Raw genomic sequence first — 17,871 nt, 5'->3', positions numbered from 1 at the left:
AGCCGTTACTAATCTCGCTACGCTTTTATGTATTAACCTATACTATTCAATACGTTAATGAAAAAAAAAAAAGAAATCTGTAGTAATAACTAGTAAATAACGTTGACTTTTTGTTTTATCGTACACAGGGATAGCCCGATGCAGCCATTTCATGAGTTCCTGCTATTTTGCGGCGAGTGTGCGACAGAACAGGAGCATCCGACTGGTTGGGGTGCCGTGCGACTCCAACTGCCCGAAGGATCGCGGCCGCTGGGGCATCCGTTTTGACAGGCGGGCCGTGCGAATAGGCGAAGCCACTCCTGATACGTTAGTATCCAATTGTAATATTTATTTACCTACAGGCGAAACCTTTTATGCATGTGGACTTTAAAAATATAATGGCAAAGTTCTTTAATACTCGTTTTCTGTTTTATTCAGGCGCTCAGAATATATAAGAAAATAAGGCCCCGTAGGTTCGTGTTCTTCTCTCACTCTCACTGAGCATAAGCGTGCTTGGAACCGCAGTTATCATGTGTTTGAACTTTAATTTGTTGAAAGTTTAAACAAAGAAAATAGTAATCGCTGAGTTCCCTCAAAAATTAATTCACATTTTTAAAGTGAATTTTTACCTATTTGTTATTTTTGCTATCGAGCGAAGGTCAAAAAGTCAGCATTGATATCCCTGAATTCCCTAGAGAAAATTGCTAATTACATTTTTGGCAACCGTATATAAAAAAGCGGTACAATTTTCCTAAAATCTCGCTCTCTGAACCTACGGCACCTTAAGAATTAAAGTAAGAAACCTTCACAACATGTAGTATTATCTTGATTTTGCACCCATTTTAATCTATCGCCGTTTTTCAAACTGTTTTGCCATAAAATATCGAGCTGTTACGCACCAGGTTCCCTCGCCCCACCATTCTCTTGTAGTTTTGGGACTAAGTATGACGCGGGGACCATTAGAAGCGAGCAAGTCGTATGTCGTTGTAACGTGGGTACGATGTTTTTTTTTAATTATACGATACGTAATTGTGTTTTCTCTTTATTAAATAAACGTGATGTGTTATCGATTGTGCTAGTACATAATAAGAGACAAGATGTAACAGTCTTCATTGATGCACTAGGTATTACACTTGAAGTTACTTAGTGCTCTTAATGTTATCAATTATTGATGCTGTCATGTAGCAGGTGATTTGTTATAAGGAATATCTACCCTCATCTGATATTTATTTGTGATAAGAAATAAAATTAACCGATCCGATTTATCTAAAATCTAGGCAAACATGGACTGGATCAACTTTTTAATTAAGGCAACCTATTGTAATCATTTATTTCGTATCACAAATAAATAACAGATGGGGGTAGATATTCCTTATAACGTATCTTAGACCAATGCGCGTTAACGTATTTTCAATCAGGCGAATTCTTATTTTATTAATTCATATGAATTCGATCTCAATCGGATCTGTCAGTTTCAAAAGTGACATTTATTCAACCAAAAACGTCACTTTGGACACTGACAGATCCGATCCATATTTACGAGTAATCCAGATTGAATTCATACCCCTATAATTAATAAAGTAACTTTCCTAACTTAATTGCCTGCCGTTTATTACTAAGTACTTTCTGAATACTATTTTTTTTGTTTTTTCTTGTGTAATGTATATGAATATCTTCTTTCTAATATTCTTAATTAATAATTTATACTTGTAATACAGTTCCACTTCGGCAACCACAAACTGTTTAAAGTAATCCGTGAATAACGCTGTTGATGTAACACATATCTTCTGTAATACCTTACTGTAATACATATTATATTGTTGTTTGTTATCCCTTAAATAAATAAAATAACAATTAATATTAGAATATCTGTATTTTAAGAGGTATCGGCTCCAGAGGTAAAATCATGGGATTTTTAAATTATTTACCTAAAAGTTTCTTCAAGATATTTAAATAAACATCTTTTTTCCAGGTGTCGAGGCATGTACTGCGTCAGTCTAGATCACGAAGAAGCATGCCCATTCGATTAATTTAATACATAGTAAATGCTTTATTAATTTAATATTTTTAATTGTACATAAAATTTATGTAATAACTTATTTGATCAATACATATTCGTTTAAAAAAGTAAATGTATTTTATTAGTAACCTAATGCATTCTTTCGGTTCTCCAGGATAAAGCCCTTTTGAGTACTTCGAAATCATTTAGAATGCTGGCTGTTATAATTTATTGTTGTAACTATGAATTCGATATTATAGTAATAGGGAGTATTAATGCAATGTTCTGCCACCAGAGTGCAGCACTAGCACCTTTCGTAACCCATAGAGTAACTTATACATACTGTGCCTTAAACTGCTTTTGATAAGTTTGCGCTGATAATAAACCATGACATTGATGCATCAAGATGGTTTGTTTAGAAAGGGCCTTCCGGGTAACGCGAAAATGGAAATTTAGTTATCTGCCTCTTCATCGCTCGAATACGCAAGAGGAATAGAGAGGTTAGATAACGAAATTTCGATTTTCTTGTTTCGCGGTAGACCCTCAAATTGTGATGGATTGTGGTAGTGGCGCCCCCTACGCAGAGTTTCGCATAATATTCCACATTGAATGGCCTGCAGTGATCAGTGATCACACAGCATACGAAAGATCAAAGTACTGGGGAAGCCCTTGATATAAATGCATTTATGTACGTGAAAGTAGGAATGCTGCCTTCTTTCCACTTCTACAATTGAACCGACTTCAAAAAAAGTACCACCGTACCAAGTACCGTATGTATTATGTAACAAATCAGAAGTCCGTCATGTCTGGGTCGGGGGATGGGGGACGGGTTTATTTCAGTTTATGTGTGAATGATCGATGAGTAATTGAGGGAACTCCTTAAAACTTATAGCCATAGGCCATAGGTACATAATTATAGTGGGTATGTTTATCAAAAACAAACAAACATTTAAAAAGGTGCCGTTTGACGAAGTGGAAATACTGATAAAGACTAGAACGAAACTCTTCATTAACGCGTATTTCCCTTTTGGCGATTTAAAAATAGTTAGTTGTGTAGTATGGCCCTAAAATAACTATAGAAATAAACCGACTCCATTAGAAAAACATAATAAGTAAGTATAAACCCGGACTTTTCTTCATAAATTTTAATGGCGTTTTAACATTTGGAGATGTAAACCGCCCCAAAATTAAGAAAAAACGGTTCGTTTTTTAAACTACCTAACTAATAATACCTGTAAAATCCTCTATTCACCCTGTAATTTCTACTGAATTATTTTTGCCCCAGCTAGCATCGGTTGTACGGTCATATTAAAATTAAACAAATAAAACAAACATTTAACCTTCGCACACTATAAGTTTAAATGGCGGAAATAATGCCATACAACATTTTCTACGGTTTTAGGTAAGGAAAAACTAAGTAAGTAAGTAAGTAAATATTCTTTATTGCACCACAAAGAAGACAAATTAAAACAAACAAACAAACTAAGTAGATGAAGTGAAAGACATAAATTACAATCATTATATTTATTGATATACACGTATAAATATGCAAAATATGCAAACGTAGAGGAGCACCCATAGCAGATGCCTAATTCTCGACCAGTTGAGTACTTTTTTACGGTTTATGAGAGAAAAGTCAAACTAGCTCTGGCTTCCCTAGGAATATTTTTGACTCGCCGCTCTTGATATGCAGGTATACTGACTGGCTTACGTAGTTTGCGTATCCAGAAGGATTTGCTCTGCAGAGGAAAGGTCCCTGAAGGTTTAAAGAGTTTGTCATGAAACCAGAGCGTTGACGAGGACTTTAAACTACTAGAAGTATAAAGGTCTTCACCAAGATGCTGTGTTACAAATTAACAATATTGATTTCAGATAAATAGGTATAAATTCTAGTGCAGTAGGTTCCATAAAAAAAATACACAAGAAGTATAGAAGTTACAATGACTGCTATTTTGTTTAAATCTCTATTTTTTCGCCTATCATGAATCATGATTAATAGCCAATCCCTCAGAGTCTAGTTTTTAGGAACAATAGTTAGGAAGAGATTACTACAGCAAAAGTTGCAATCGTTTGCGTAGAATATAGTTTTGAAAGACATATTCCCGTAGAAAAACTTTCCACCGAAGTAATCGTCTACCATTTCCTCAACGTTTATTTTCAAATTGTAGTTGCCCTGAAAAAAAAATAAGTACGATAGTCCATGAACACGCTGAAGGTGCACTGAAAGTTTATAAAATATTACAGGGAACTGTGGAGAGCTTATAAATGCGTGAGGTAATTTGCTAAACAAAATACCAATTTCTAGATGAATGACCGCTATTGATATTTTCGGTATACAAAGCTGATCAAGTTAGTATCTAAACTTAATCAAAATCATTAAAGACGTTGGCGAGAAAAGTTTTACTATTTTTTAGCACTTCGGCACGTCCGATATATCTGATTGCGACTGTACCTACAAAAATTGCTCGTTAAATAATATTGTCTTCGGTTACCGCGAATAAATAATCTATGTAAACGGATTATATCGCGTATAACGGATTTAAAATATATATCGCGAAGTTTCGAAAATATAATCAATATGTCGAAATATATTTTAATTTCATTTTACGCGATAGCTATCAATCCGTTTACATATTTAGTTTTATTTTATTGCTCGTTGTGATATTTTTCAGCCGATTTTCGGCGAAGGAAAACATGAGCCGTGGTATAAAGCCGTGAGGAACATAATGTCATATAAAATCTGGCATCTACTCGTACTGCTTTTATGACTTCCAAATGTAAAATCCAACGTTTGTGGCTGTTGTCATATGCACAAAAGTACAAATCATAATAAACGCATTTTAGGCATACTCTTATTTAATGGAGCCGATTATTATACGTCAAAATGCTTTATTTATGCTTTAAATGTACTTTGTGACTATAACTGCGGACCGTCAAGTCCCATTTTACGTTTTGATATTATAAGTAACAGGCAGTTTTCATACGCAAACGAGTAACTAAAATTGTAATTAATGTCGAAATTCTCTCGGTGTTGTATGGGGGCTGTCAGTATTCTTTATTTACTATATATTTAGTAGATAGACTCTGATAACACTTACCTTCGAGATCATGCAGTTTTTTGAAATCTTATACATTTTCTCTAATAATGGTCTGACGAACAGATGTTCACACGGGTTGTTCATTTGGAGTCTGAGCAACTCTTTACCATTCGACAGAGCCAATATTTTTCCCTGAAACATATCAACCTAATTATTTAAATAGGTACCTAAACAAACAAAAAGTTTTTTCTACTCCTTTACTAATCAGTCATTAATACATTCTTGAACACTAAATGTAAGAGTATACTTAATCATAACAGTGTATAGGCAAATTAACCAAAAGTCGTTTCCTTCACGATTTTCGTAGACATTTCTTCTAAATACCTAAAACTGATATGTGTGGCTACCACGAGTTCGGTACTGACATAAACGCTATCCAGAACGTAACTTACTTCTCCCCCTCTCTCCCCCTCCATACATTAAAATCGAAATATTCGACCGTTAGGTGTTCTGAGCCCAGTTATTGTTATACCTAAGATTATGCTTCAAAACCTGTGGGAGAAAAAATTCGATTGGGATTCGCCAGTCCCATCAGAGATGAAAAATGAGGGGTTTAAATTTAAATTACGAAAATTTAAATAATCTGTCTAATTTCAACATAGGTGCTAGGCGATTCGCCTAAGCGTATAAAAATTCATTCCTTCAGTGACGCGTCTCAATCTGCGTATAGGGCATGCAATTATTTTAAGTCGATAGGCCCGAATGAGGATGTTACTGTCAAGTTCTTATGTGCAAAATCAAAAATAGCACCCCTTAAATTCACCAGCATTCCGAGACTTGAATTATGCGCTGCGCTGGTCGCCGCCAATCTCTCGCAGTCCGTGTTAGAGTCCCTCAGATATAAGCCAGATATAATAGTGCACTGGTGTGACAAGCGTAGTCTTGGGATGGACCAAGGGTGATATAAGTAGACTGAAAACGTTTGTTGCCAATCGTATTGGTGAAATAGTAGAACTTACTTTGCCGCAATCCTGTAGGTACGTTACTACAGATTTAAATCCCGCAGATTTCATTTCGCGAGGTGTTGACTCAAAAAACATAATGTCGTTGGATTTTTGGTAGTCAGGTCCCAACTTTCTGCTCAAAAATGAAAACGATTGGCCTGTCTTAAAAGTTAAAGATTCCGAACCTCTGCCTGAACTGAAAGTGCATGCCACAGTAATAAGTGAACCAATAGTTGATATCGAAAGGTTCTCTTCGTGTAATAGATCCATTAGATCGTTTGCTTATGTACAAAGATTCATATTCAACACCAAAAATAGCATCAAGCGTAATGGCATATTAACAGCTGATGAATTGCGTGGCATTCGTTATGCATTATTGCTCAAGGCCAATCTTTTTCAGACTAATATGAATAACTTTTAAGTAATAATAAGCCATTAAGCAGTAAAAGCAAAATATTGTGTTTGTCCCCATTTCTAGATAATAAGATAATGCGTGTTGGAGGGCGCTTAGATGCCACAGATTTTTACTCTTTTGATAAAAAACACCCCATTTTACTTCATGCATCGCATAGACTAACAAGGCTTAACTTCGAAAGAGAAATCTCGTCAATATGCACGCTGGTCCTCTTTTGTTATTTTCAACCGTAAGAGAAACAGTTTGGCCAGTGAACGGACGTCACCTCGCATGGCGTGGTGTAAATAATTGTGTTAGGTGTAGACGCCTACGAGGTAAAACCCTACAACCTAACTAACCACCTCAACGTATTACCCCCGACTATCCTTTCTTGTCAGTCGGGTTGGACTTATATCATTAATCGCAAGGGCCGTGGATTTAGTTTGATTAAATGTTACTTGTGCTTGTTTGTCTGTCTTCGTTACAAATGCATCCATCTCGAAGCCCATAGTGATTTAACTAAGGATGCATTAATAATGACTCTTCGTCGCTTTATAGCGCGCCGAGCCAGACCCACTGAGATTTTTAGTGATAATGGGACTAATTTTGTAGCTGCTGCAAAGGAATTAGGGTCATTTATCAAACAAAACCAAGAACCTATATTTGATTTTGCAAGCCAAAACCTTATAAAGTTTAAATTCATTCCGGCTTACACTTCTCATTTTGGTGGACTATGGGAAGCCGGCGTTAAATCTGCTAAACATCATATAAGGCGTGTTATCGGTAATAGCCACCTGACTTTTGAGGAAATTTCTACTCTATTTACACAAGGGAATCTATTTTAAATAGTCGTCCATTATGTCCGTTGTCGTCGTGTCCCAATGACCTTCTTTCCCTATCCGCCGGACACTTTCTTATCGGAAGGCCGCTAACTGCTCCACCAGCGCAATACTTGGGAGACTCTAAGGAAAACTATTTTCAGCGCTATGAACGCCTGGAAAAAAATTCTGACAGCAATGGCAGCGCGACTACATATCAGAAACGCAGCAAAGGACTAAATAGAAGAGCAACGCTGCCAAGCTGAGCGTCGGGGATATGGTACTCCTTTCAGAAGATAACGCTCCCCCTCTGTCATGGAAGCTCGGTCGTGTTCTACGCCTCATCACGGGATCCGATGGAATAGCCAATGGCCACCACAAACAGAGGCTGTGTGCGCCGCTCTCTCGTACGTCTGTGTATGCTTCCGACAGCCGAAGAGCTTCGAGGTTGGAAAGCGAGTTTTCAACGGCCGGGAGTATGTACAGGCTTTGAAAGCCTATATTAAAAATGGAGTGATAAGTGTCGTATGTTGTGAACTTTGCGTGAATCTATCGGCAGGCGTTTACAGTGCATGGAACAATTTTAATTGTCATCGCTCACTTCAAATACGATCTTTGTACAAGCTACATCGTCTTCTTATTAAATTAATTTTATATGTATACGGGCATTTGATTTACACCATCATATCATCTAAAGATATGACAGAGTCACTATTTGAATTTAAGATTATTCAGTGAACTTAATAAGGCCTTGGTCTCAGCCTCAGCGCCAAAATGCTTTATATATAAAATAGGTTCTAGGACGATCTACGCCTGCCGCTAGCATCAGTGTCTGCACGTTGTATGTTTGGACGCGGCTTCTGTAGATGGCAGCATTATAAACTAAGTTTATGTTTATTTGCATTGGAACCACAAATTAAAACGATATAGCTACCTACTTATATATTTTTGCATTTTCTGCTTCGTGACAATACCAGCTATAGTTTAGTTTATTTTTTAAGTTCGCATGAAAGTTTAAAAATATATTGATCGGAGAGGCTAATGGTGCATCTTGAGGCGATTTTTTGCTAACTTTTTAGTGAGGACAGTGCCGTCACATGTGCGCGCAGTATTCAGAACCCCTTTGCGTTAAGTCTCACCAAGCGGGACGTTTTGGAAACTCAAAATCCCATACAAAATGAGACTTAACGCGAACGCGTACGTCACGTTTCGCTATCGAAAAAATTTACACTAGGGGTACAGGACTATCAATATATCGTTTCAGATTACGACGAAGGCCAGTGGTTTACATTTAATACATACCTTAGACGGAGTTGTGTTTTCCAAAACTGTAACCTTTATGACCAGGATTCCATTGTTAATTACCGTCTCCGAGGGATCCAAATACGTGCAATTTTTGTTTTTCGGTCCCGGACACAGATCTAACTTGGTAATATGCAATTGGAATGACCCCTAAAACAAATGTATTATTAGATTATTACTACATGTACGGCCAACCATATTTCTCATGAAATAAAGGAGTAAAGTTTTCAAAATAGCATACGTAAAACTTAAACTCTGTTTGAATCTTCTTGGAGAATAAGATATAATTTTAATTATAATAGTACATTATGATACAAGTGTGCTAAGTTGGTCATTACACACGAGGCGATATTGTGCGCGCGAGCTGTAAGCGAGCAATAATGCACACGCGTTTCATACGACGTTTTTCAACACACTTGCGAGGAAACTTATAAATTAGATTTTTTTTTGTCAAAACAGTAAAAGTACAAGTTAATTGAAGTAAGTTACCAACACGTTTTCCAAAAAAGACTGGACGTTTTTGCTGATTTTCCATTGAATAAAAGTTTCATATGCCGCCAATTATTTGATGGTATAAGGCTATCGTTCTCGACTCTTGCCTCTATTAGTATTACTGGCAGCGTCAACTTTATGTGTTCTTCATTTCCAATGCTTGAAATAGTACATTGTGCAACGAGGGGGGTAAGTGACATTTTGGATACAAGGGTGGTAATTCCCTCCAGCCTTCGGCTGTCAGGAATTAAAGACCCGAGTTTGCAATATTCTTACCCCCGGACTTACACACAATGTTTTTAATCACACTTGCGAAGAAAAAACTAAATTTTAAGCGAAATAATTCTTAAATACGGTGACATATCAAACATTCGTCCGCCATTTTGTAATTTCTTGGCAGGTGAGGCATCGAAGGCACAGACCTATTCGGCATTCAGACACGATTGAAAATTATATAAAAATATTTTAAACGGCTGTCAAATTAAACAAATTAAACAATTATAAACAAAAACAAAAATATTAAATTAGAAACGTCAGTATTTTAAAAGTAAAACTCATTTATGCTGCTTGGTTTGTATTAATAAGTGACATAATTTAAAACAGATATAACTTCCTAGGGATTTATAGCATTTTTTTCACAATCCATAACTCCCGCGGGGACAAAATAGGCCCTTGTCCTTCAGCACACCTGCATGAAATAAGATCTTTTTCGAGCAAGTGTGATGAAAATGACATTTTCGTCAATATATAAACTAAAAACATGCAAAACTATTCCAATTTTATGACAAATACGGAAACGAAAATGGCTGGCGCATTATTATTTTTACGCACGATTTCAATGCGCGTGCAAGGCAAAGGCACGAACGAAATCGACACACAGCCAATTAAAAAAAATTAAAAAGCTAATATGGAGATCAAATCGATAAATAAATTATGTTTGGTGTGATAAAACCTCTTTGAACTAACATTTACAAAAAAAAATATTACTCGACCAAATTAAAGAAGGCTCCGGTTCCATGCATATTATTAGCAATCAGTTACCTTCTTAACTCAGTCGGATAATATAATGAAAAAGCACGAGTGTTATAATATACTGAAACAGCACGCGTGTTAAATATCTAGGATTATGAGCCAAAAATCGATGGAATAAAAACGTCGTGTTGAGCAAGTGTGTTGAAAAATGATAAAGTATGGTTCTGAGATGACTCTCTTCCTTTTATAGTACATTACGATACGAGTGTGGAAAATAGGAAAGTCGAAACGAGTGGCGATAAAATAAAATACGAACAATGGGACTGTTTTAAATCGACACGACATGCGAATTACCTATTCGCACATGTATCGTACAACGTTTTAATAGTAGTTTTAATAGCATACGGCCCTCTAATAAATTTTCGACATAGTTACGTAATATGCTAAATATCGTACTAGTAAGATAAAGTAACACCATATGTACTGTAATAGTACATTTCAATGCAAGTGTGCAAAGTGTGTCAGTTGTCCCGTGTCTTTTATTCGCCCACGGTTCATAAAAGACATCTCGGGACTCGTAAATAACGACACTTGCACACGTACATTGAAATCGCGAAAAACAATTTGGCTGTCTCATAGAAATCAGCGGCATCGGCATCTCATCAGCCGGAATGTATGAAACAGCCAAAGTTTTACTTCGCCCCATAATAAAAGTTGTTCAGTATGATCTATAAAGTCACTACGGAGAGTATGAAGGGTGGTTAAAATTTCACCCTGTATAGTTTCCTTCTAGGCTTGTCAAAAAAAGGAATATGAAAGACCAATTGAAAACGACTCAAGGAACTAAACATTGTAAGTAAAACATCTAATGAACTGTCTTTATCGCTTAAATTTAAACATTTGGTATTTGATATTATTCTTATAGTTAGGGTTGCCAGTTGCCATACGTCCCGTATATAAGGAACTGTCATAATAATTAAGTATCGCGTCCCATATTTTGTTACTCGTCCCGTTTTTGTCCCGTATATAAATGCCGCTGCAGAGTACGTATATAAATGATCACACTCACCTCTGTTTAACAACATATTTATTATGGCAACCCTACATATATTATCTCAAAAGTCCAAACATGAGGTTTGCCAATAAGTTATGCAAATTTATACTATACCTAAATATAGATATATAGAACAGAACAGAACAAACATAAGTACATAACTAATAAAAAAATTAAGTGTCAATATATTAAAATTAAAAAAAAAAATCCTTTTTAATGAAATTAATATTACAACTCACGTAGCCTGGAGAAGAACTAGACACGTTCGTAAATACGAAAAATAAAAAGTAAAGCATGATTAAATGACCCATGATCGTACGCCAGCCAGCGATAAATGAATTTAAATAATTCGTAGTCGTTTATACATAAGTAGTTTATTTATCTGATGGGCTTACGGTTCGCTGCTCATAATAGTTATAATAATATTAAAGTATGTACCTACGTCCATCAAACTTTTTAAATACTATCGCATCGCCCGTATGAATCGCTAAATAAAATAAAGGTATATTTTTTCCCACAAAATCCGAAATGCCTTTTGTGAAACTGGTTTTATCTGATATTGTTTATTGTCAACTAGTTGTCAGTAAATGCCTCGGTGTTAAATTATGCGTATTCACTAGTTAAGGTGCAGTGGTGAACCCACCAGCAGTTTTTGAAAAATCGTAGCGCTTTTTTAGATAATAGTACGGTTGCAGAAACATACGTGTATTAGCAATCTGGAGGCATTGCTCTATCTGGAGCAAAATTATTATAAAAAATTACGGACATAGGTCTAAATCGCACCATTAAAAATGTATACCTATTTTTGTACAAATAAAATGCGTATATTTATTTTTGATCGAATTACTTCGAATATCAGGTACTTTTCGCGACGAGTGATGGTCTAGTCTTTCTTTTGTGGTTGAACTTAAATGGAAAAAATATTGAAGAAGTATGTTTTTTACCATAATTATTATAACTAAAATGTTACATTTCTAAATAAATGAATGTGCTGAACTTCTATAAAACGTGTACAACTTAGATCATAGAAGGTACAACATTGCGGTAAAAACATACTTTTTGAACCAAATAAGACGGGATAGGGATCATCATTCGTCGCGAAAAGTACCTAAAAGATTTTCTTTTATCTATGGTGTACAAACATTTTACGTCACAGCTACTGTAAATAAAGATGAACTGTCATATGCACTATCATTCGACGCGAGAAGGATAGGTACTAAACTAAGTAGATCACTGTATAGCCACTATAGCCAAGCAAGTTATAGCGTTGCAATGCCAATGTATGTAGTATATCTAAATAAGGAGATATTTGTGATTATTCATTTCTCATGCTCCGAAAATGGGTCATTGTTTTTCTAACAAGTGTGAAGAAACTGATACGTTTCTGTACTGGTTTTAAATGGACTTGTTATACATTTCCATTCTGATATTTAACTCCCCATTCCATAAATAACGATACTTTTACCTAAATGGTTATTTGAAAGCACCCTTAAGAAATGCTATAAAACTTAATTATACTTAATCTTGTTTTAAAAAACACATGTATTTTTACTTTCCTCGTATTTTAAATGAAAAGGAAAGTGTTAAAGGTAAAAGGCACAAATGAGTGCCTTTCATCCCTTCGTTAACAATTTACTATTGGAGTAGTAGATCCATATTATCTTTTTTCTTCTATGTTAACGGCACCAATCTTAGGACATTTAAGAAAAAACTTTGGAGTATTTTGGATATTTCACCGAAATCTGTAAAATGTCTACCGCTTTAAACTTTAAAAGTTGAATGTTCAATTCGGTCTTTCTGTTTTGTATATATTTAATGAAAGCTACTGCAATTTGTTTCAATATTATTAACCAATTAAAACTATGGTTTTTTGCTCCAGTCATGAGATGTATGGCGCCATTAATTTTCAAACTAGAGTCTGTTCCTCTATCAAAAAATAAAATAGCCACAACCGAATATAGAACCTCCTCCTTCTATGAAATTGAAGTCGGTTAATTCATGAAAAATTAAACTTAAGCAGCTCTTTGGCTCTTGTTTATGGTAAAATGTTGCCAGCGATTAAAAACTGATGGTAAACTTGTTTTACAGGATATAATGTCTATACCATCCGATTACTGGTGCTTGTTCCATTATAGGGGTATTTACTATAATCAACTTATTGTTTTTGCAGAGACCTTGATTTAATCCTAGATTGATGGTAACGTTATACTACTACTTGTTTTATGTTAACCTTAACCTTAGGTAGCTACGGCTTGTCAGTTGTCAGATTCAAAATGTCAGACAAACGCTATGTTATCATCAAAATATTTACCATGTTATTAGCGATAGCTGCAGGTGGTATTTGGATTGGAGCTGAAAAATTTACGAAACAGAGACCTCGGTACAGGGACGAACAGACACTAGTCGGGGGCACGATATGGAGTCAAACTATCATCACATTAGGACTTATCATATCAGAATTAACAGATGACAATTTAGCGATATTGATCCATGGCTTTTTCTTGGCGTCGGGTATCTTGTTATTCTTATTGACTGGAATATTATTGGTGAGTGACCAGAATTATTTATATTATACATATCTCCTTCCTATAAAAAATTAGTAACTATCGAAGCAGAAACTGTGCTTTGATAGTTCTTCAAGACTCTGCGAACAGGGGCATACATATATAAACGCAGCACGGCTGCCTATGCTAATCGGAAATAGGAGCTTAAATAATTGTGAACGATTGCAATTAGGTTACACGCCCGCTGTTAACCATTTTTGACCGACTTCAATTCCAAGAAGGAGATTATGTATTCGGTTGTCGGTTGTGGCCATCTTTCATGTATGTATGTTGACCGATTACTCTGATTACCTGATTATGAAGATCACTGATGATATGTGGAACTTCTCTTACTACAAAGACACTCACTCGCACTCACACTCACTTTCCACACGTTCCACTAGGAAATCACCAACGAGACTGAGAGGTGAGCGATAGGAGGTGAAGGAGAGGTTGGTGATGACATTGAGGGATCAGACGTTTTGGCTTTAGGGGTTGGGGCTTGACAGGTCAGGTTTTGGGGAACGGTTATATCATGGGTCAGGGACTGAGGGATCGTGATGTTGGGAGATGACGCGTCGGAGGTTGGAGTCTGGGGATTGATGGTTGAGGGATCGGGGGTTTGTGGGATTGGACTAGTAGTAGGAAGGAGGATGGATTTAGTGACGTGAATGATAACCTAGACGGACTCGAGGAAAATCAATAATATTTACGAAAGTTTACGAATTGAGTGTTAAACATATGTTCTTAATTCATGCGTCATATAAGTAAGCTTTTAACAATACCTTACTAATGGAAATGGAAAATAAAAACTTAAAAAAAAGGAAATCGACTTCAGGAAGGATTAAATAAGTAAAATATTATTCTATTTAAGTATATGCATTAACAAATGATATGATAGAAGTCGGTGCCAAGCTAAATATTTGATGTGATGATTCATGACGCCGATTTTCAGAGTTCAGGAAATGCACTTATCAGAGACACATAATAGTTATATTTAGTTAAAACAACTTAAGATATGTATCTGAATTGTAGGAACCGGTCTTAAAAAGTAGTATTCGGGTAGTTTATTTTATTTTAGATGTAAAAAATATAATAAAGGCCCAAATTATGGTCAAAAAAATTATGATCTTTGTAAACTGTACCTCCAAGTGTATAACATTTTTAGATTTTGTTACATTAAAACAAGATTCCCACGGCGTGCTTTGTTGTTACCATTATCATATTTAAGGGTTTAATGAGAACCCTAAAAGTTAAGGAATCAGTAGGGATTAACATCCTGCTTTATACAGAAATTAATTAGTTTATTAGAAAACCCAATTCCCCTTATGAGGGCGCCACTGGACGGTCGACGCAGTTTAATAATGTTTATATTGCAGGTATATTAGTTTTATAACGGGCCCCTAAAACTTCACTCATAATAATAATAATCGTTTCGCAAAACGGCGTTTTTATTGTGAACTCTCGCATAGATTGGTTAACGTTTTGGGTAAATTTAGCTAATGATTTAAAGTTCATTTATTGTATGCTGTGTACAGAAAAAAATGCATAAGATACTAAGAAAAAATAACTTAATATCGACTGTACCATCTGATAAGTAGTAGTAGCAATAAAGCTAAATACTGGTGAATATATAAGTGCCTACCCTTTGTGCTAACCGTAGGACTTCGCCCAAAAACTTTATTTTATAGAATTTTTGTTTTTTTAGATTTCCTACGAATTAAATGTTTGGAGGCGCGACCGAGCAAGACGTAGGCAGAGCGGTAGAAGAGCCAGCTTGGTAGCTGTAGTGAGAAATACTTCACAGCAAATTCTGCTAACGCGGACGTTTAACTTATCCTATTTTTGCATCGGAATAGTGTGTTTTCTTGGTGGATTGACTTGTATTATTAACTTAATATTAATTGTCTAAGGATATTACAATTTCAATAAAAATGTACTTAAAATAAGTTAACGCTACTGATATTTCTTTGAAAATTTCCAAATTTCATTAATATCTGATTCCTTATTTGATTTCACAACCAAAATTATTTGGTTCTTTTTTTGTTAATATCCAGTTCGACGATGGGACCCATAAGGAACCGTGAGAACTCCTCAAAGCTTATACGTACAGGGTACACGATATTGGCTATTTTTATATTTATCTTATGATGATTATGATTATCATAAAATATATTTCATGATCAACACAATATAATCTTATGAAAATATTACAAGCCACGTCTCGTTTGGGACGATTGTAAATGAAATAGGATTAGATAAATTCGTGAATAAAACTACTTACCAACGATATTTATAATATGGGCAGGTAATGAAGGAGATCAAAATGAGACGATTACGATGACATATTATCTTATTTTTAAAATCTACTCAAATATTATAAATCTCATATTAGAACGCACGAATATGAGATTTATAATATATATATGTACATTAATATTATACGACAGTTTTACACAGATAGACCTAGATCAACAGTAAGCTCAATAAGGCTTGTGACAGGTAACGATGATATATATAATATATAGTTACTTATATAAATACTTATACATGAGAAACCTCCATAACTCAGGAACAAATATTTGTGATAAACACATAAAATAACGTGGATTCGAACCCGGGATTTCTTGCTTCGTAGGCAGATTAGTCTTCCTGACTAGGCTAGGAGGTCGTTTGAGATTTATAAAACCCAGTTGTACACATTTTGATAGGTACCTACTGATGTACATGTTACTCATCGTATTGTTTAACAATGTTAATCATAATTGTTTAAATACACGTCGGTGTATAGTAAACATAGTAATATATTGTATTGATTAGGGCAGTAATCCACCAGAAGGAAGCTAATAGTTTGGTCGTGGCTTTAAAGCTTCTGAATAAGAACATCGACATCAGCTGTCCCGATTCAACTTGCATACTTCGGACTCGCGAGGAAGGCATTTATCGTTGCAACTTATTAAAGCTTAAATATTTAGTGAAATTATATTTATTAGGTTCTTTTTTATTTAATTTTGACTTCAACCGGATGCAAGACGAAGTGCCTGCTTTTTCTGATGTTTCATATCTGCAACATGTTTCCAGTCACAGGAGAGTGGCAACTTTAAATATCTCATCTTGATTTGACTTTCAGTGCGTTTCGCTCAAACTCATACAGTTAAACTCAAGTTGCAAAAAATCAATCTCTGACTAGGAACATATTTGTTCATCCAATCCCTTTCTCCAATGTAGCTTATGGTAACTCCGCCAAGTTTAAACATTCTAAATAATCATATCTGAGAAACCTTGAACATATTTTTATTTTTTATATGCTTAATTGATCGGAAAATTATGCGTAATAAGAATGTTTATCTAACTAATCATATCTGAAATAACTTGAATAAGACTATTTTCTGTAACTAAGAGCTCATAGCTTCAGATATTAAGCCATGCGTATCTAAACTATCTAGTAGTTATAGGGGGCCTACCGCGAAAACCGAATTTCGCAAATTGCTGGGATTTTTCTCTTTCACTCTCAATAAGTCGTCGTTTTGGAACAGTTTGCGTACGCATTTCTAATAATAGGCCAATTATGACTGTAAATGAGAACATTTACCAAGATGTGTTTTTCCTGCATTGGTTGTCCGCGCATCAGCAACCGAACCGTAAGTAGTTTTTAGTATTTATTTATTATATTTTTATTGTATTTTTATTTTTACTGTAATTTCTTTTTACTGTAACTTTTTTCTTTTCTTTGTAATTTGTATTTGTATTTTAAAATTATGTAATGGGTATATTGTCTGATTAAAGAAAACATTCATTAATTCATTCAATAAGACGTAATTAAAGTGACAGAGAGAAATGCTTGCAATTGACGAACTTCGATTTTCGTGGTTATAGCCCAGGATTTAACTGTAAATAAGACGTCAAGTGATACATCTGTTTTTGGAGTTGCTCCTTTGAGATCATGTTGGATCATTCTTGACTGTCAGCCAGAGAGTCGCATCTTGGCAACAACAACAACAGTAGCTTGTAAGGTTAACTAAGGAATGAAAGAGAAACATTTTTATTACGAGATTGTTTGCCAATATTTTGACTATTTCGAGTCAGAAATGAAAAATTGAGATAAAATAAATCGATTGTTATTTTTCGAATCTGCAGTTAAACAGAAGGAAGCTTTTGAACCCAAATTTTATTGATAATCTTTTAAAAAAAAACTTGGCAAGTAATGCTAGTAAATACACAATATCAAATCTGTTAGTGGTTCGTCAACTTAAGAACTAGCAGCATTATATAAACT

At 35.1% G+C, this 17,871-nt stretch overlaps 2 protein-coding genes across 3 annotated transcripts in view; one reads left to right on the top strand and one right to left on the bottom strand.

The window, feature by feature from the left end:
- Positions 1 to 2,724, top strand: part of LOC133534700 (lipase member H-B) — a 58,070-nt gene extending 55,346 nt beyond the window's left edge. Inside the window, exons 7-8 of one of the 2 annotated variants that reach the window (XM_061873934.1) lie at positions 129 to 306; positions 1,952 to 2,724. In XM_061873934.1, coding sequence (XP_061729918.1) covers positions 129 to 306; positions 1,952 to 2,009 — 236 coding nt within the window. In that variant the 3' untranslated portion in view covers positions 2,010 to 2,724. The remainder of the gene's footprint in view (positions 1 to 128; positions 307 to 1,951) is intronic. The other variant, XM_061873935.1, reaches the window with a different exon arrangement.
- Positions 2,725 to 3,487: 763 nt separating this feature from the next.
- On the bottom strand, positions 3,488 to 6,819 carry LOC133534701 (uncharacterized). Its single transcript, XM_061873936.1, has 2 exons — positions 5,077 to 6,819; positions 3,488 to 4,151 (listed from the first exon to the last, which is right to left on the bottom strand). Exons 1-2 carry the CDS (start codon positions 5,215 to 5,217, stop codon positions 3,993 to 3,995), a joined length of 300 nt encoding a protein of 99 aa, XP_061729920.1. The 5' UTR covers positions 5,218 to 6,819; the 3' UTR covers positions 3,488 to 3,992.
- Positions 6,820 to 17,871: the final 11,052 nt, after the last annotated feature.

Source organism: Cydia pomonella, chromosome 2 (assembly GCF_033807575.1).
Source record: "Cydia pomonella isolate Wapato2018A chromosome 2, ilCydPomo1, whole genome shotgun sequence".
Lineage (NCBI taxonomy): Eukaryota > Metazoa > Arthropoda > Insecta > Lepidoptera > Tortricidae > Cydia > Cydia pomonella.
Note: the sequence above shows the minus strand (reverse complement) of the source record. Positions and strands in the feature narration are given on the sequence as shown.

Bases quoted from the DNA above. Each gene is read 5' to 3' on its own strand.
- LOC133534701 (XM_061873936.1), bottom strand. From the start codon at position 5,217: ATGTTTCAGGGAAAAATATTGGCTCTGTCGAATGGTAAAGAGTTGCTC. The intron at 4,152-5,076 runs GTAAGTGTTATC...TTTTTTTTTCAG, and splicing joins AAAACTGCATGATCTCGAAG to GGCAACTACAATTTGAAAAT.